General features: G+C 37.1%; 2 protein-coding genes across 3 annotated transcripts in view; both read right to left on the bottom strand.

The window, feature by feature from the left end:
- The window catches only part of LOC109406576 (acetylcholine receptor subunit beta-like 2), a 45,207-nt gene extending 43,392 nt beyond the window's left edge, over positions 1 to 1,815 (bottom strand). The window contains exons 1-5 of the mRNA XM_019679683.3: positions 1,309 to 1,815; positions 743 to 1,254; positions 545 to 677; positions 348 to 475; positions 111 to 286 (exon numbers count right to left, since the gene is read on the bottom strand). Of these exons, the coding sequence (XP_019535228.1) occupies positions 111 to 286; positions 348 to 475; positions 545 to 677; positions 743 to 1,254; positions 1,309 to 1,381 (1,022 nt within the window). The 5' untranslated portion in view covers positions 1,382 to 1,815. The remainder of the gene's footprint in view (positions 1 to 110; positions 287 to 347; positions 476 to 544; positions 678 to 742; positions 1,255 to 1,308) is intronic.
- An 8,714-nt stretch (positions 1,816 to 10,529) lies between these two features.
- Positions 10,530 to 21,024, bottom strand: part of LOC109406567 (importin-11) — a 35,483-nt gene continuing 24,988 nt past the window's right edge. For both annotated transcript variants that reach the window (XM_029862723.2, XM_062855396.1), the window contains exons 7-13: positions 15,855 to 16,066; positions 12,717 to 12,987; positions 12,413 to 12,626; positions 12,109 to 12,346; positions 11,709 to 12,041; positions 11,043 to 11,217; positions 10,530 to 10,981 (exon numbers count right to left, since the gene is read on the bottom strand). In XM_029862723.2, coding sequence (XP_029718583.2) covers positions 10,844 to 10,981; positions 11,043 to 11,217; positions 11,709 to 12,041; positions 12,109 to 12,346; positions 12,413 to 12,626; positions 12,717 to 12,987; positions 15,855 to 16,066 — 1,581 coding nt within the window. In that variant the 3' untranslated portion in view covers positions 10,530 to 10,843. The remainder of the gene's footprint in view (positions 10,982 to 11,042; positions 11,218 to 11,708; positions 12,042 to 12,108; positions 12,347 to 12,412; positions 12,627 to 12,716; positions 12,988 to 15,854; positions 16,067 to 21,024) is intronic.

A 21,024-nucleotide genomic window follows, 5' to 3' on the forward strand; every position in this document is an offset into this window, starting at 1 on the left:
TACGAGGTGACCATTTCCTCGAAGTTAAAATAAAGAGACGCAACAGAGAAGGCAAAAATGTAAAAAAGATGAAAATGATTTTAAACATTTAAAAGGTCATTTTTACATACCTGTACCAGACGTTTAATACACACACCGTAGTCCATACAGAGAGAGAAACCAATATCATAGTGAATAATAGGTATTTGCCTAGTAAAGGTACGGCCAATGATGTCGGTGGAATGATTTCAGCGAGAAGCAAGAAAAACACAGTCAACGACACGAGAATGGAGATACACAGTGTCACCTTAAAAAAAGTAATCAGTATAAAGTTAAAAGCAATATTTGAAGCATGTGGAAACATTTACCTTTTCACCCGAATCACTCGGCAAATAGAAAACTAAAACAGTCAAAAATGTAATTCCAACACAAGGAATTATCAGGTTAACAGTATAGAAAAGAGTTTTTCGCCTCATAGTTAGTTTGAACGTTATATCTGAGAAATAAAAATAAAATTAATGAGTATATTGGACAACAACAAATTGAGCTACATTGAGCTACCCACCCGAAAAAGGCTCCGGACAACAAGGATAATATTCCTCGTTTCTGCTAGCTGGTACTTCCAAGATATCCCATTCCACTGACAAATAGAACTCGCTCAGGTCGATTCCTATTTGTACTAGATTGCTACCCGGGACCTATGGATAGAGAAGAAATTCATTATAACATATGAACTGGAAAAGTTCAAATCATTTTTACATACCTGATCCAAGTGTCTTAATTCAACTTGGGCGCCATTGTAAGTCCACGAACCAAATTTCATTAGGCAAGTTTGTTCATCATAGGGAAAATATTCCACGTTCATTTCACAGGATGACTTATAAATTGCAGGAGGCTCCCAAAATACTTCTCCAGTATACTTCAGGGTTGCCTTGGTCATTAACGTTACCTCATAGTTTCCATCCCAGTTGTTATAAAGAACTATATCAGGCAACCAAATTTGTTCGGATGGAACGTAAAGCATTTCAACTCCTCCGTATTCCTCAGGATCCCACTTGAGTTTATAATCGAACCACTTTTGCTTCACCCACAGATTAGTCGTCATCACTTGGTTACGAAGGCTAACCTCTATCAGTTGGGACAACTTGAGCCCTAGCCAAACTGTCAAGGTTTCGGTGTTGTTCACAACAGGCCGTATAAGACGATTATAGTTACTCAACAGATCATCGTACAGTCGTTTTGCATCAGGATTGGCCTCGATATGAACAATGGATGCTGTAATTTGAATGTTTTATTCACTATTCCTAAGGATGCTGCAGGGACACTCACCTTGGGCGTAACTCAACGCGATCAAACTCAGCAGACAAAGCTCAAAACTAACAAACTTGATAAAACTTCCCATTTTTACGGACCATTGACTGCGTTCTCGTAGAAAATTATTAACTTTTCACAGTTTAAACTTATATTTCAGAAGCAGAGCTCCACTCCCAAAAAACAGTGAAGCTGCAATGGGAAAAATCTTGCAAGATGCTGATGAATTTGAGCAACTTGAAAAATCGATACCGCCGAGAAACGAAGATTTTTCGCTCCCATGAAGCAAAAGTGCGCATGCGATTGTTTACACAACAGAGAGCCCAAAAGCACGTGGAATTGTTTATACACGTGGTACCTGTTGCATGTGCACGTGCGTTTTCAAACAGCAAATTGATAAGGAAGCACTTGTACCGTACGCGACCGAAATGCGCAAACTTTCGAGAAACGAATCATCAGTGCGAACTGATAAAAGCGTATTATAGGCCGGCAAATAATGCACAACTTGCGTTGGAACAATACATAATTCATTCAAGATTAAAACTCTTTTCTCTTTTAATCTCAAGATTAAAACTCTTTCAATAAAAACTATCGCCCACAAGAACTTAACTGTAAATTTTTGAGAGATTCCTTGCAGACGTTCTCCAGGAAATCCATAAAGATTTCTCATAGTAGGAATTCACAAAATCCCATGCATGTTCTGGAGATTTCTAAAACTAATTATAGATAAGTGCTGTCATGGCAAAATTAATGCTGATTACCCTGCTAACAAAAGTAGCTGATAACAGCTTGTGGAGCAAACGCTGTTGGAAGAAAGCTCGCTTATACTTTTATACAGCAAAAATGTAAGTTGGGTAGGTACCTACCAAACTTTCCCAAATTCCAGCGTCTAGCGTTATTTTTCTTAATAACTAAAAAATATCGTCTTAATTAGGACAAATCATCCAAATAAGGTGCATAATGTTCAATATTGAAGAAATTTCTTTGGAGCGCACTAGTATATGGCGCCCCAAAGAAATTGCTTCAATATTGAACTTTATGCAATTAATCGACCAGCAAGTGTATAGACCAATATTAATTGCGATTATTCCGGTGCCAAAAAACTTCTAAAATATCATATGCTGCAGTCGTTCGGCAGATGCTTAGAAATCCAAAAAAAAAAATCCATGAATTCCTCAAAAAGTTTCTCAAGGGTTTCCTCCAGGTAATTTCCAAGAACTCCTCTAAAGATTATTTAAGAAATTGCTTCAGTGAATTTTGTTCAGGAAATTTCCAAAAAAAATCTTGGAATTTCTCTATTTGGAATAACTTTAGAAATTCCTTAAAGGAATCCTTGAAAATTTCATCCAGTATTTGTAATCTCATGAAGTACGTTTGTGAAATCCATAGATAAAGGAATACATGATCGGCGTTAAGTCAGAGGGGACCAAGTAACAAAATTGACAAAAATTAGATTATAAAGGCATTTGATTAAGAATTACCGTCGTGCGGGACTTCTTTATACACTTTGTAATGGTTTTTCAACTTTATGACATTATAACTCCCAGAGTAGTGAATGTATTTACACAATTTTTACACATAATAATTGTGTGTATGTATGTAGGATGCATGCAAAATTTGAACTAAATCCATCAATAAACAAAAAAGTTGCCCATACACCAATCGGAGGCATCTCATATAGAACCAAAGGGGGGCTACTTTGGACATTTATAATTAAAACAAAGCTGCAGTTAAAATTCCGGGTTTATTTAAAATACTTCTTTGTACCAGTACTGTTGTATACTATATCATACATGATTTCAATAAATATATGCGTTTTTAGGTGGTTCTGTGCTACCTTTGGTATTATGAGCAGCGCGATATTTTAATATAGACTTAAAGGCTGTCTGGGGGCCATCAATCCTTTATTTAGGTTAAACGGTCATTTATAATGTGTATCGATACAAATATTCGATTGTATATGCTACGTCGATACTTTTTGCACGAATTGAGCAACCCTCTGAAATTTATGAACTGTAGAAACAATGCTTACAGAGCAAATGTTCTGATACGTTATGTATATTTTTATGATTCATTCGATGTTTTTTCGCCTCCTGACAAGCAATAAAGGGTTTGTTTGAAAAACAATTTCAACCAAATGAAGGGGAAAATATTGCGTCATAATAGTCCCAAAGACATCAAACAGATTTGAACCATATTTCAAATTAAAAAAAAATCCATATTCAAAAGTGTCCAAAGTAGCCCCGTGTTTCAAAAGTAGCCCCGCACGACGGTACTATAGCTACTAATTGAACATTCACCAGATTTTCTTAATGTTACAATTAACGAGAGACAATTTTCTTTTGATTGAACTGCGAAAATCGATAATAGTGTGCAGTCAGAGTGGACCAAATGCTTGATGTCATGAGAATTGAAAAAAATGTGTACTGGTTAAAATCCAATACAGTCATACCTCGATATAACGTAACCTCGATATAACGTAACCTCGATATAACGTAACTCGATATAACGTAACTTTTACCTCGATATAACGTAACTTTTTTTTTGGTTCCAACTTTTCACTATTTAAATAATTAGAGTGATTTATAAAATTTTCTGTATGATATTACACACCTCCTGGAACCAAGCTTGCTATCCAGTTATAGGTTATACGGCCAATTTCAAAGTTTTATAACAATTTTCGGTGTCACTGTTGATGACAGCTCTTCACGGAACAAACATTACATCTTCTACTTATTATTGACATTACATCCCTACTGGAACATAGCCTTCAAACTCCAAACTCCAAACTCCAAATCAAAATAGTTTATCATCAAAATATAATACGTTTCCAAATCGTATGACTCTCTAACGCATTTTCTGATGATTATTAACCCTAAAAGGGATACCTGGGGTCCATTGAATCCCAGGCGCCTTTCAGAGCTCGTCTTTGATTGAACACACTCAGCGAGGTGACGAAACTGAGGCCATGAAGGTATCCCTTTTAGGGTTAATCAAGAAAGCACGTGAAAATCCATTTTATTATGGTCAATATCGTATTTTACAGATCATCGTGTTGAAGCAAATTGTGGCAATTCGCGTGCAAACAGAGTGGACCATGTGTCTCTAAGAAAAATTGAAATTACCTTATTCTTCGTAACCCTTTCCAAATTAAAATATGTTTGTTTAGTAGCTGTTGGGCATCATATTGAAATATACCAATACCCGTTTCATGAAGAAATTGAATTTACCGGTTATTTGAAAATTGTGCACTTGGTTCACTCTGTCTGAACGAATTTTTGAAAAACGCCAGTCCTCTGAATAAATTATTATGAACTGTGTAACTACAATATTTCAAAAACGTACCGAACTATGAAAATACGTTCAAAAGTTGTTAGCTATTAAATGTTCGAGTTAAGAATTCATAAATAGCTCATTAATTGACTACCTTTTATGTTATATTGAACTGTTGTACTTGGTCCACTCTGACTGAACATAAAAATTGAAAACGGCAATCAACAGTGTATCAACAGAAATATCAAATTTCAAACTTCCTGCCCACATTATATATCAATCCTATTAACTGTTGTCCTACTTATGTATTTTTTTTAATCAAATATGTACAAATTTGAGTGTGAACTGTAGTTGGTTGTAGAATTTCCAAAAATCGTTCAGTCAGAGTGGACTAAGTACAATCAATTACTTAGCGATTTCTCGGTTTCAAGATTTTTTTTACGTTTTTTCGCGATTAATACAGAGCGATGCTTTGATGAATAATTATTAAGAATTATGGCAAAAATTCAAGAACATTTGTTGAAAAACTCAAAACTTATATAGTTACAAACTTTAAAGTCGTTTTTATAGAAATTAGGTATGGTCCTCTCTGACTTAACGCCGACCATGAAATAATTCCTGGAGGAATACTGCCCCCACTCGCATAAATGTCCCATATGAAAAGGAAACCCAGCAAAGATGGGACTGTTATGCGAGTGGGGGCAGAATATCTCTGAAAGAATCTCGGGAAATATATCTGAAGTGATCGCATGAGCAGTATCACAAATAAACCATATAGAAATTTCTTTAGTAATCCGTGACAAAATTTTCCATGTGATTTCATGTGAGGAGCCGTTGGAAAAATTTTCGGAACATTCGCTGAATAATGTTTGAAAAAGCTGTAGATTGAATTTCTGAAAAAAAAAAAAAAACATGGAAATCCCGTACCGACATTCATGAAAAAACCCTAAACGACTAAAAGAGTTTCGGGAAATAGTTTTGGAGAAATTCCTGAAGAAATTACAGAAAAAATCCGTGCATGAACTTCTAAAATAATCGCTGAGGTAATTTTTGAATAATTCTACTATCTTATTTCTTCAGTAATCTCTAGAGATATTCTTCGAACAACAGGTGTGTTAATTGCTGTACTCAACCATCTCTCGTCATCTTCGGTGTCTGTTACCGATCGAACTTTCGAGCACGTTTGGGTTACTGTGAAATTGAGTCACTATTCGCTTATTGTCGGTGGAATTTATTTACCTCCCGATTTGTCAAGTATCCATACAATGGTTGAGAGACATTTTGCTGCGTGGAAGAGATTGCGTTGAGCATCGATGCTGGTGATAAAATGGCGATCTTTGGGGATTACAATTTGCCTGGTCTGCGGTGGGTACGGTCTGACCGTTTAGCATGTGCCGTTGATAGCTCGAATGCAAACCTATATCGTTCCTGTACTACGTTTCTGGACGGCATGTATTCAAATGGCCTCGCGCAAGTTAACAATGCAAAGAATCACGCTGGTAATACTCTCGATCTTGTCCTCGTTAGTGAGTCGTTTGTTGGAGAATGCGATCTTGATGAAGCTGTTGATCCACTGATTGCTGTTGATCCAGCTCATCCTCCTCATGTCCTGACGGCGCACGACTGCAGTAATACCTTTGATGTGGACGACACTTACGATCTTTCAGCATTTAATTTCAAAAGAGCCAACTATGATGTATTGAGCCACCGGCTGATGGAAATTGACTGGTCCGTGGTTTGCCGTTCCCCTGATGTTGATGATTGCGTAAACAAGTTCACGCAGACCCTTCGTCATGTTTTCACGGAATGTGTGCCACTACAGCGCCCTCCTGTAAAACCACCGTGGTCGAGTCGGGAGCTTCGAAGTTTTAAACGAGAAAGGAACGCCGCACGTCGAACGCACCGTAGAAACAGAACATCGTGGAGTAAAGCATCTTATAAGTACTACAGCCAGCGTTATAAGCAGTTGAACAACCGACTTTATCGGCGTTACGCGAGAAAAACTGAACGTGACCTGAAGCGCAACCCTAAGCAGTTTTGGAGTTTCGTGAACTCGAAAAGAAAGGATTCGGGGCTGCCTTCCGCTATGCACCTAGATCACCACAAAGCGAACACAGCACAAGAAAAATCTACATTGTTCGCACAATTCTTTGAATCAGTCTTCACCGAACCGCAAAATGATCGTAATATTCGTGACGCACTTTCGTACGTTCCTGCTGATGTTATCGATGCCGGCACTTTTACGGTTACTGCTGAAGTCTTAACGAAAGCGCTGTCCAAGCTAAAAATGTCATACAAAGCTGGACCTGACGGAATCCCTGCCTGTGTCCTTAAAAAATGCTTCCAGTGTCTGATAGTTCCCTTAATCCACTTGTACAATTTGGGCCTGATTACGAGTGTCACTTCACGGTGAAAACAAAAAAGTGACACCGGTAATAAGGACGGTGAAAGTGATTCCTATTTGATTAACCCACAACTTTTTCACCGTGGATTCGCAATGTGTCACCGTGATCGATTTTCACCGTGAAGTGACACTCGTAATAAGGGAACGTCCATAAATTACGTCACGCTTTTAGGGGGGAGGGGGGGTTCAGTAAAGTGTGACAACCCATACAAAAATTTCGGAGCTCTCATACAAAAAGTGTGACATAGGGGGGAGGGGGGGTTGAAAATGGGCATTTTTTGCGTGACGTAATTTATGGACGCTCCCTAAGGCCCTTTGTCAATGCAACAATGTCGCTTTCCTACCCGAGCAGGAGAAAATAGCTGAAGAATAACAAACTCAGGTATGGAAAAACGAATACCTAAAACCTGAATGAGGTATTAAGAAGCCCTGCATAAGAGGTAAAATACCTAAAATAATAACTGATGTGTTTCCTGTGCATAACACGCGAATAATGACTTCAGGTATGGCAATACCTAAATAATAATCGGCGATTTTTCCATACAAATAGTGATTTTTCCATAATTGAATAATACCTCAATCAGTCCTCAAAACCAAACTAATAACTCGTTGAGGTATTCTATCAATACATACAAAATACCAAAATAAGTTATTTTCAATACCTAGACAACCGACCAATACCTTGTTTTGGTATGATACCTGACTTTGGTATGCTCCAGTTATGTGTCAGTTATTCATTCCTGCTCGGGTACTCTATGGAAGGCCTCATTCAAGTTTCCAGTTCATAGAAAGGACTCGAAAAATGACATCAGAAATTATAGAGGGATAACGTTTTTGTGCGCGTGCTCGAAGTTGTTTGAAATTGTAGTTTCTACCTACCTGTTGTCGTGCGCAAAAAGCTACATCAGTCCAAAGCAACATGGGTTTTATCCTGGGCGGAGCGTAACGACTAACTTGGTTGAATTTTCGTCGCTATGTGTACGCACTATTGCGCGTGGTAAGCAGCTGGATGCTGTGTACACCGATTTGAAAGCTGCCTTCGACCGCGTCAGCCATTCGATCCTTCTGGCTAAACTGGAAAAGCTCGGGGTTACTGCTCAGCTCGTTGATTGGCTAAGATCGTACCTATGCAATAGAAAACTTGCGGTGAAAATTGGCTCGTCTGTCTCTGATTGGTTCACGAACAGCTCTGGTGTCCCTCAAGGAAGCAACTTGGGTTCTCTTCTGTTCTCGCTCTTTTTCAATGACGTTGTCCTTGAAATCGGCGAAGGGTTCTGCATTTTATACGCTGACGATATGAAAATATTCATGATGATTGAGGATATGTGCGACTGCATGCGTTTACAAAGCCTGATTGACCGGCTTGTCGTCTGGTGCCGGGCGAACAACATGACGCTTAGTGTGCCTAAGTGCTCCGTCATAAGTTTTCAACGAAAAAAAAGACCAATTTTGCATGAATATGCCATTGATGACGAACCACTCCTGCGCGTGGAATCTGTACGTGACCTCGGAGTTACACTAGATAGCGAAATTACGTTCAAAATACACTATGAGGAAATACTTGGAAAAGCTCGTCGCCAGCTAGGATTTGTGTCCAAGATCACAAAAGAGTTCCGTGACCCGTATACACTGAAGGCTTTGTACGTTTCACTAGTTCGACCCATACTGGAAACCTCTTCGGTTGTGTGGGACCCGTATCATGCCACAATTATCGACCGCTTGGAAGCTGTTCAACGGAAGTTTGTAAGATTTGCTCTACGCAGTCTTCCCTGGAATGATCCCTACAATCTGCCACCGTATGAAGCGAGATGCCGGCTGATAAACATCGAGACATTGGAACATCGTAGGAAAGCTGCTAAGGCAGTGTTTGTCTTTAAAATCCTGGCCGGTAAAATAGATGCTCCCTTTCTGCTGGCGTCGTTGGATATAAATGTGCCCGCTTATACGCTTCGCTCAAACGACCTCTTTCGCCTTCCTCGTCCTTTTTATAAATCTCGCCCTTTTTATAAATCTCTTATCAAAATTCATGGATTTTCAGAAAGAATACCCAGAGAAAGTCGTCAACTTTGTTTAAGGAAATCCTGGAAGAATGCCTAGAGAAACACTTGAACATCTTCAAAATATAATAGACAAAACTCATGAAAATTTTTTAAAGAATTTCTCTAGTAGTTTCTAGGGAAGATTTTTAGAAAAATTCCTAAAGATCTTTGGAAGAAGTTCTGTAAAAATTTCCGAGAAAATACATGAAGGCATACACGGAGAAACTCTTGAAGGAATTTTTGTATGATATTTTGCAGAAACCGATGAATTTCTGAAGCAATTCTTGGACAAGTTTATGAAGGAATTCCTGGAGATATTTTTTTAAAAAGAAACGTCTATAAATAACATCACGCTTTGAGGAGTAAGAGAAGTTTAGCAAAATGTGAGGTCCCATACAAAAAGTTTGCGTTAGGGGAACGGGGGGTTGAAAATGGACAAATTTTGGGTGACGCTTTTTATAGATCTTCTTATCAATAGAGCAATTTTAGAACGAATCCATAGAAGATTCTCAATAGATTTTTTTTTTTGCAAAAATTGATGGAGGAATCACTGGAATTTTTTTTATAAAGAAACCTCTGGTAGAATTTCTTAAGGGAACTTGGGAGATATTTCTTAACGAATTACTGGTGAATTATCTTACAGCATCCCAGAAAATTATTTCTGGAAGAATGTGTGGAAGTATATTTGAAGAAATTCCTGGATAAATTTATGTATTCTAAAAGAAAAAAAAAACGCTGAAAGAATGTCTGGAATCCGTGGATGGTTTTCTGAAAGAATCCCGAAGAAATTTCTTAATGGCGAAATTTCGTGAGTATGGAAGGTTGCCTAGAAAAAAAATCTTGGGAAGGATTTTTTGCATCGACCAGGATCATATTTTGCCAGGATATGTAGCACTCATACTGCTGCAGTATGTAATGTAATCGTTGCCTAGAAAAAAAATCTTGGGAAGGATTTTTTGCATCGACCAGGATCATATTTTGCCAGGATATGTAGCACTCATACTGCTGCAGTATGTAAAACACTGTTATGAAATTAAAAACGATACACCGACCGATGTTGAACATTAATTTTGTTTGTATATGGCAATTGAAAAATTTACCTTTACTAACACTTTGCCACATTTCTATGAAGTTCAAAGCAAAGCAAAGCAAAGGTAACCGTATATATCGTAGTTGATACTCCGTTATTGACCAAAACAATCGAAGTTGCACAGAGAACTTGGGACTTGGTGCTTGGGACTAGCTACAAACTCTCAATGTGCACAATTCGAGAGTTCAATATTTGAAAGTCAATAATCTATACATACCTTACTGGTCAAACTAAGGCCTGAATGCCCTCTGATGTATGTAGCGTCTCCATTCGACTCCAGTCACGCACTCTGCGGAGGGTCCGCAAATCGTCCTCGACTTGATCGACCCGTTGTCGATTTTTGTCCTGATATCTTATAGTGCGTCGAAGTGCTGGAACAATACAATGCCTTTCTTTCACAAAATTTAACAAAAACAAATAACAACACAGGGGGTTTCGAAAAAGAAAACATATATTTCCAATGGTCTCGACAGTTTCGAACGCTCATGGTCAACAAAACCATTCAAATCAGACCGTTACCGCTTGCATATCTTCTAATAGTAGACAGCAGTTTGATATTTGTGAATCTTCCTACATCTATTGACTAACAACATAGGGAAGCGTATTTATGTTTGTATCATCATTGCCAATATTTCTGGGTGGATGGACAGGATATAAATAAAAGTTTGATAAATGAGAACATTAATTTGGAAAACGTTAAAACAACTAGTTAAAAGAAGGCCATTTCGAGCTGCTGCCAACACGATGCTACTGTAAGTCTTGTTCCAGGGGAAGCTGCACTCCGAGCGAAACGAAATCGCTGAGCTCTTTCAGTGTTTGTATATCGATGCGTGAGAGCAATGTTTGGTATCGTTCATCTCCAATCGTTCCTTTCAGCGTGATTAACTGGAATGCGATGAGGAATTTATTACAGCGTCAAAAAAACCTATATTTCCTTCAATATTACCTGATTTTGTAGATAATCCTTCAACACAATAACATGCGTTGGATCTTGCAAACAAACTACCCGGCACCTATCGTAATGAGGAGTTTCATTCTGCATATTTTCGGTATCAATGAACCCGTAGCCAAACATCATCATTCCGATTTCTCCTTCGTTATCGTCAGTGAGTATGAGAGAGCTGTAAAAACAAATAAATATGACAATCGTAAACCGCCCTAACAACACCACCACACAACAAGGCATCTATTTTTGTTCACGCCAGTTTCAAATTTCACTCATTCCAGTAGCTTTCAATCTTACCAAAGAGATTAAGAGATTGTTTAGAATCTTGGTCTACAGTAAAGACCAATCTTACAGAACATTGTTTAGATCTGAAAGAATCACCGTTATTTTTATTGATTTCTAGCTCTGTGGCCGTGTATTGCGTTGTAATTTGCGCTTTTTTCAGTTTTCCCATAAAAAACTAGGGCAATAGGAAATTAAACATAGGAAAACTAGATAGAAATTCGATGTTTTTATAAGGGGTTGTTTATAACTGAGTAATTAAATTTTGGTCATTTCAGGCAAACCTCCCTCTTTTCCCTCTCGTGAATCTCATATCGAAGCACACAGGAGAATGAATTTTGAAACTTGGGAAAAATACTTTGAATGATCTGCAAAGCTACTTACTCCACTTTAGTGCCCGTTTGCTCATCTTCGTTGGTGATGTCGTTGAGCGTCGCGCTAATGTTCGCCATGATGGCACTGAAGTTCTCGAAAATAATATCACTGGACACCGTCATTAGGCTGGTCAAAGCCAATGCCAGCAGTTTTTTCTCGTTGTTCCGGGCCACCGCAGGCATGTCAACCAACCATGATGTAACAATTTTCTCCATTGCATCAGAAATGCCCAGTTCGTTGAGAATCATACTGAATGTTACCTGGTCGAGTATTAAAACCCTCGCAATCATTTGCAGGTAGATTTGGTTGATCTGGATGAATCCTTCATGCTCGTAGTATTTCCTGTCATTGGAAGAAGATGTTAATTAGCAAGTGACCGTAAAACAATAAAACAATAAAAGCAACCTACTTAAACACTTCAACCAGGTAGGGCCTGAGCAGCTCGATAGAATACTTTGGTGCAATTCGCAGTACTGTAAGGAACAGTCGATAAATAACGATAACGCCTTCAGTACGCAGATCAGTCAGAAGATAGTGGCAGGTTTTGATGATGTCCTTTCCATACCGCGGCAGGAATTCATCGGGGCACAAAAAGATGTATGTCTGGGTGATGGCGAGACACGTTCGCAAATTACTGGAGGATTGCTCTGTGATGGATTAGAATAAAACATAGAATACACAAACTTTCGCTACTAAAACGACATTCTACTTACCAATCAAGGGTAGCAAATTATCACAGAGTTTCAGCAGGTCATGGTTCATCGTTCTGCTGTATTGCACGACGATTAACCACAACTCTAAGCCTTCGTCCAATAAATACACATGCGACGGTTCATTGATGTTTGTACTCATCTCAATGATCTGATAAATAAATGCAACTATCGGATCCGGCGAAGGAATTTCATACAGTCCTTTTATGATTTGCAGCTGGAATGGAAAATTGATATGAAATAATCTGACCTAGTCACGATTGTATAAAATAAATAATGCTCGCGACAAGCATGCAATTGTATTTACCAAAGTAGAGATTATGGCACAGCGCAGCATATCGTGTTCCCGGCTTTCCTCCCACAGCAGCGGAAGATATTGGATCAGATTATCGACCTCCAGTTTGATGCACATCGACATCTTTTCGATGATGAACGACATCACGTACAGGACAGTCATCTTGGTATCACACTCGTGCGCTTCCTTCAGAAGGGCGAACAGCAGTGCAATAACCGGTTCCAGAAACTCCAGGAACTGCTCCGCCTCGAACTCGAAGTCATCCATGATGTTTTTGAGTGTTCTGTGGCAAAAAAAGAGAAATCATATATAATCTCACTCAATGATAGTCCGTATTAGTGTTTTTATACTATTTAATGTTAGGTATTACTTTCAAACATTGATTCATTTTCATAAAAACGCGATCACGTCTTGTGATTTTATATTCCAGGATTGATAAGCATTTTTCAAAAACAATATTTGAAAAGATACTACGAGAAAAAACTCTGCTGAAATCCCATTGATAAAATTTGTGGTAGGTATACTTAAATAAAGCTGGATGTTCGGTATCTACGTGGATTCCCATGTGCAATTTCTTGAGAAAATTGTCTTCGAAAATTCTTACTGGAATCGGTCGATAAGATTTGAATCTTTGAAATAATTCGCCATAGAACTCTACCACAACTGGGTCTCTAATAATTTCTTTATGTTTTCATGATTTGGGCAAGACAGATTTCTTGTTTACTAATTTGAAGCTTAAAAATATTTCCAAAAATTCTAAGTACACTCAGTCTCAGAGTGGCCACTCAGAGTGGCAAATAAAATTCTCGAGTTTTTCCAGGTTTTCCCGGGTAGCTTTTTGAAAATTTTCCCGATTCTAGAATACCGTATTTTTTATCTGTATTAACGAGATTTATAGCCCTAGGCTAGTTCAACTCGGTACCCACGCTTGACTTCCCTTCTGAAGCAAGAGCTCGCATTTGAGAGATTGTCGGGAGTGCGGATTCGATCCCAGGTCCTTGGCGTGATAGTCAAGTGTTCTAACCATCACACCAGGTCCGCTCCACAAGGATATCGTAGTTTAGAATGAAAACTGAATGTAGCCTTTTCAGGCAGACTTTCGGGAATGAATATTGTTATCGGTAGGTTAACTTAGATTCCTGGAAAAATTGATTTGCGAAAGTTATAGAGCCCATGCCCAGAAAAAAAATCTAAGGAAGCTTCTAGCGGAATATCTGACAAGATTACTAGTGAAAGAAATTTATAAATAGGGTGGGGCGGGGCAAGATGGATCGCATAAGGATGAATCACCATAACTTTGTAAATACAAATCGTATTGGTTTGTATTCGTCCGCTACTCTTTAATACACTAGTTAGCTATGCTAAAAGTCGATAAAAAGTTCATTAAATACAAAATATGATGTTAAACGAGCAGTTTTAAAAAGTGATCGATTTTGCACCGTGAAAAAAGTGCGGGGCAAGATGAGTCACCTTCTAAGTAATTCACATTTTCTCAACGAAAAACGTCAAAATATAAGATTTGTTTCGCATTCATATATGCTCCATATCCATACTGAATAAACAAGAGCTACTAGTAAACATTTTATAGATTTATTTGGAATATAAAAAACTTTACGATTTGAGTGGTCCTAAGGCGTCTTGAAAATCGATGTTTTCACTGAAAAATTATCATAATTTTATGTTATAATTTTGAGTGTTCATTCCGCTTGATTGAAGTCATTTATGAGATAGTCTTGTAATAAAAAATAAATAACTTTTGAATGCTCCAAAAATACGTTCAAAATTGAAGGTGACCCATCTTGCCCCGCGGCCGTTTATATGGAGATTATATGGAATGTATCGCATAAGAAAAATGGCTAAAAACCATTTTATTTTTTATTTAAAATGAGAGTGAATATTTTTTCAATCAATGCCCCAAACTTTTGTATATTCATGCTGGTCATCTAAAAAAATTATTATTCTAAACAAAACATGAGTAATGCGCCCAAAAATGGCACTGACCCATCTTGCCCCGTGACCCATCTTGCCCCGCCCCACCCTAAGTCAAGTTTTTTTTTGCGTAGTTTTGGCGTAATTTATGGTAGAGTTCAACTCCAGGAATTTCGAAAGGTTTCTAAGGGAAATCACAAAGAAAATTCTAGGTGCAATTTCTGGGATTCATTCGACTTACATTATTTCGTGTCATCGTCTAGCATTCTGTTTTCTTCTCAGCGATTGACATATGAAAGTCTTAGAGGCGTTTTAGATAGTATTTCAGGATATAGTTTAAAAAATTTATCCAAGAATTTCAAAAAAAGATGAAGGCATTTTTAACTGAAATTTTAGTATGGACGACCGAACAGTGAAATAGTTGCCGGTACTACACCATCCGGGAAAACTTAGAAGAAAATTGAACGCTCTCTTTCACACTGTGGTTCCTGTGCATTGAAAATATATGATTGACATTACAAGAAGAAAACAGCAATTAGCCCGGAAGCTAAAATCGAAAACTGTCGCTTCAAAGTGAATCATTTCGTCGGTTTGGCCAAAGAAAGTTTAACTAAACGGCTGAATTTTCTGTGAAATTGTTTAAACAGTGATAAAGATTTGTAAGCTTGTGAAGTAGTGAACTAGTGTGTGAAATGGTGTTCCTTCCTAGTAATAGGTACCCTGTTTACAGCACTAGTTCTAATTATATAAATTGGTAAGCCTTGATGGATAAATCTTGATTGGCCCTTGGCTGTTGAATAAATCTTCATTTTGCTGCTAAGTAATTATTATCCAATTAGTTTTCAAACTGTAATTCATTATGATACTGAAGCGAGCGTTATGAAGTAGGAAATATGTTGTATTATTATTAAGAGACCAACCAGCCAAAGGCTGGAAGTCTCTTTAAAAAAGACAAATCAATCAATCAATCAATTGCATTATTAATTGTAGCAAATATTTAACAAAAATGGAAAATTCAAAGCCATCTTTTTACATTTTATTCTAAATTTGATTAAACACGTTTTAAAATGTCATTAAGGAGATTGAGAGTATAGCTAGATCTAGGATGTTTATTTATCTGGTTGAAATCTAGTTGAATCATAGTCAGTTATATGTAAACGAGTGTTAGTAGTAGTAAATTACAAACACAAGCATATCATCATCCATCTTCAATTCACTTACTTGGACGTCGTAAGACGAACTGCCAAATCTTCCGAAGGATGCAACAGCTCGACACAAGCACGATACACGTCGGGTCGCAGTGATTTTGAAAAGCTAACTCCTGTCCATCGCCCGATTAGCCAGATGATACGTCGGCGTATTATGCGGAAATTGTGTGATTTGAACTTTAGTTCCTCAAGCAGCTGTTGAGTGAACCATTGGTCAAAGTTGATCTGGAACGAAACATAAAATGCGAAATAAGAAGTATGAATTGGTTATCGAGATGCATATCACTAATCAATTAGCTGGTCTTGGTACACACTTATCCAGTTGCTCTACATAGGGCTGCCACCGGTTTTACGCACAAATCAATGAACAACATTCTATGGATGGTTTGGTTTTTATGAAAATTTACACTCATTAAATTTAGATATAACTTCCGAAACAATCTTCTTCACACGATGTTCAATCATCCAATGTTCAGATAGAACTGAGCCCAAGTAGTCGCATCGCATCATCCAAATGGGTTATTCCTAGGTACACTCACTCTACAAACAATAGCTGCTCTCATTTGAAATGCCATTTGGGTATTGATATTTCAGTGTTCATTTTGTTCTGTCCTTCCGAAACGAAGATAATGTGCGATCTCACTCAATCATCGTGTGCTACAGAAACCAATGTAAATTGGGCGCTTAACAATACCTATCGGTCGTCTACTTTCTGTTTGCTCGGACAACAAGTGCACGCTTCTCTCAAACAGATAAGCGATAGGTAAACGCCTCCTTGACAAGTCCTAGTCGATCTTTTGTACTTGTAACGGCCACCACTACTACCCGCAGCATAATTACCTGATGAAATGGGTACATGTAGGTATGCTGCAGGATTTTTATATCCCAAGAAAACATAACCGTTGGAAGTGTAGTACAGGTACAATGTGGAAAGTTCAAGAGAATAAGAAAGATGAACAAAACAGCCTTATATTTGAAAGATTCTTGAGTTTGAAATTGTCGCTACTTCCATTGCACATTTCAACCGTCGGTACGACGGGTAATAAAATTGCAAAAATAACACAGCGCTCAAACAATTCGTTTTGTCTATCTATACCTACACGCTAAGGTCAGTTTACCTTTTTTCCAAAAAGTGCACAATCGCAAATATGCGTAAATGATACTCAAATATAGGTAAAAAAGACTCAAATATGGGTAAAGTGTACTTAATTGTAACCCAAATATGGGTAAATATTACCCATAAATGCGAATGTGCACTTTTGCAAAATATGAGTTTTATTTACCCTTATTTGCGTAAAGTTTACGCAAATTTGAGTAAAATTTACCCATATTTTAGAAAAATAGGTAAACTGACCTTAGCGTTATATGCTAGATTTTCTGCAGAGCGGCATGCACAGTGGTTTAAAAATTTCAAACATTCATTAGTAATCTTAAACAAAAATACAAATATTAATCACGAAAAAAATGCATAGATAACATTAGTTTACAAAAAAAAACAAAGGTCATGAACTTCTATCAACGACCAAAATTTTTAATGCATACCGTCGTGCGGGGCTACTTTTGAAATGCGGGGCTACTTTGGACACTTTTGAATATAGATTTTTTGAATTCAAATTATGGTCCAAATCTGTTTGATGTCTTTGGGACTATTGTGAAGCAATAGTTTTCGCTTCATTTGGTTGAAACTATTTTTCAAACAGACCGTTTATTGCTTGTCAGGACGCGAAAAAACATCGAATAAACCAATAAAATATACATAACGTATCAGAACATTTGGTCTGTAAGCATTGTTTCTACAGTTCATAAATTTCAAAGGTTTGATCAATTCATTCAAAATGTATCAACGTAGCAAATACAATCGAATATTTGTATCTTTATACATTGTTGTTTCACCTAAATAAATGATTGATGGTCCCTTTTTTCAGGCTATCTACATAACAATATCACACTACTCATAATACCAAAGGTAGCACAGAACCATCTTAAAACGCATATATTTATTGAAATCATGTCCGATATTGTGTACTACAGCATTGGTACAAAGTAGGTTTTTAAATAACCCTGCAATTTGAAATGCAGTATTGTTATAGATAACAATGTCCAAAGTAGCCCCCATCCGGTTCTATATGACATGTGTCCGATCGGTGTATGAACAACTTTTTTGTTTATTGATGGATTTAGTTCAAATTTTGCATACATCCTACATACATACTCACGATTATTATGTCTAAAATTTTTGGAAATCCATTCACTACTCTGGGAGTTATAATGTCATAAAGTTGAAAAACCATGAAAAAGTGTATAAAGAAGCCCCGCACGACGGTAATTAAGTTTGTGCTTCAAAAAATTTTAAGTAGAACAGTTTTTGAGTTTTTCCTGAAAATCAAGCTCTACAGTTTTTAAAAATATGGAATTTAATAAATTTCAAATATTTTACGTTGCAGTTAACGAATTTCCTATTTTTTCACATAAATAGAAAACTGACTATAATATGTTTCGATCCTCTGAACATAGTTTTGCTTCGAATTAGTGGGACTCGAGATATTGGTGATTATATAGGCCAAACTTCTTGAATTTGAGCCAAACTTCCAAAAAATAATGAAGATTTGTATTTTTTTTTCAGTTAGAAAAAATCAATTAAAAAATTATTTTTCAACGTAACAGACATTAGATGTTAGCCAGTTACAGTAAACATTTCAGCTGAATCGGAGCATTAGTTGCGGAAATAGAGCAGTGTAAAGGGAACAACTATGCTTGAAAATAGAACAAAAATCGACAGCCTTATGAAAAGTCGAAAAAAAAATCCGCTCTACTGTATTTTTTTTTCTTCACGTTTTCGAACTCAGGGCATGATTCTACACTAAAAATGATCATCAGCTTACCGAGTTAAAAAATGCTGTAAATTAGTGTAATCTACACTGATCAATACGGAAAATGTAAATTTGGTGAAGACTAGAGTAGGATAAAAATTCCAATACAAATAGGCAGTGCCGGATTTAGACTTCGGGGGGCCCGGGGCAAACTTTTTAGAGTAGGCCCCCAAAAGTAAGATTTTAAAGATGTAAACCTTATATATTTTTTTTTGTCAACGTTGTGTAATTCTTTTTTTTTTAATTTTTACTGGTTTTTTGCGATAGCAATATTTCACGAGTACTTCAAGACTAAGACTGAAAAAAGTTAGGTCTTTAGCGGGCAACTGTAGCAATTAATTCTCGAAAACGTCGGTGAAACCCAAAATATAGATATGTAAAACCACTGCTCCAAGATGTTTTAGGAAGTTAGGTTTCCGAGATTGATCTGAATTTCCCAAATTTCTCTTCTAATAATTATCATATCTTTCCCATAAAAACAAACTCAGCCAGATGGGTATTAATAGGTATAGGTGTTAAACGTTTTTAATTTTTCTACAGCACTCAATAAAAACTTTCAAGAAGTTTTAGAGAAACTCGTGTACACCAAAATAAACAAGAAACTTCTTTTTATCCAAATGCTGAATATTGTATACTTCTCTGGAGAAAGAATTGAATCGTTTAGTTGTTGTATTTTTTAAATTTCAAATGTTTTGCATTTATCAGACATGGCAGTTTTACGGTTTTAGAATGGCAGCTCATATTGAAGAAAATATCCCACAAATATTGTAAATCCATTCTAAAAATAGTGCCAGTGCACCAAAAATCATTAAGTTTAGGATTTCGATTTATTCTCAAGTCAAATTTCAGATTATGAAATAATCTCGATACTTTTGGTAACCCAATTACAACTACTCTAGGACAACTGTATTTTATATAAGTTCGTTGAACAAAATATATATGGTGCTTTGGGATTCTTGGGGGGCCCTCCCAATCGGGGGGCCCGGGGCACTTGCCCCCATTGCCCCCCCTTAAATCCGGGCCTGCAAATAGGGTATTGGTTCCCTTCTTGAGCATGTGGCTCCCATTTTCATCCTACGAAAAACAAAGGATTGAAGCGCTGTTTGTTTTGTTTCTTATTTTTGTATTTTTTGTTAGAAGTGAGCATCCATGAAAACAAAAAGAACGGAATCAATCGGTGCCGTAATCGCTTGTTTTCGAATAGGATGGGAGCGTGAGATTAATGATGGAACACATACCCTACAATACATAACAATAATACAGTAGACGTTCGATAACTGCAACATGTTTACGTTTCAGTTAGCGAACAAAATTCGATAACTGCAACGTCAGATAGCCGTCAACAACCTATCAATTGACGTTAAATGAACGAAAAATTCATTCGATTGTTCATTTGGGCTAACTTGGCGCACCGTTTTGACGGATAGCGGTGCGATAACTGCAAATTTGTTGCACTTACCGGACTTGCAGTTAAAAAGCATTGCAGTTAAACCGCTTGCACCGACCGAACGTCTACTGTACTACAATATATTATATTGTCAAAAATTCATTATATTGCTGGTTATAGGGCACTGCATGAAATTCTCTCCTTCTCTTTCACTCTTACATAAATTTTGTAAACAACAAGGCCAAGAAACGTCAAAATCTCATACAAGATCAAAACAATGCAGTGCCCTATACAACAATACTCTCTCTCTTCTTGGCGTAACGTCCTCATTGGGACAAAGCCTGCTTCTCAGCTTAGTGTTCTATGAACACTTCCACAGTTATTAACTGAGAGCTTCCTCTGCCAATGACTATTTTGCATGCGTATATCGTGTGGCAGGCACGAAGATACTCTATGCCCAAAGAAGTCAAGGAAATTTCCTTTACGAAAAGATCCTGGACCGACCGGTAATCGAACCCGTCACCCTCAGCATGGTCATGCTGAATACCCGTGCGTTTACCGCCTCGGTTATATGGGCCCTTATACAACAATACCTTCTATTGTATAAACAGTTCAAACAATATCCAAACAATAAAATGTATGGTTTGCGTTTCAGATTTGTCCGAGAAAAAAATATTTTTTGTATTGTTACGATACTTAGCAACATGTACATTATTTTGTGTAATGTTCATTTACAATACATTTTATGGTGCATATCCATACGTTATATTATTTTTATATTGTCTTCTGTATGGTATGTACAATATAATGTATGGTGAATGTATTGTTATGTAACAATACAATATATTGTATCTGTATTGGACATTTTTGCAAGTAAGGGTAACTAAGAGTAGAGCTTATCAAGCTTGTTTTCGATTGCCTGGCAA

Source organism: Aedes albopictus, chromosome 3, assembly GCF_035046485.1.
Source record: "Aedes albopictus strain Foshan chromosome 3, AalbF5, whole genome shotgun sequence".
Lineage (NCBI taxonomy): Eukaryota > Metazoa > Arthropoda > Insecta > Diptera > Culicidae > Aedes > Aedes albopictus.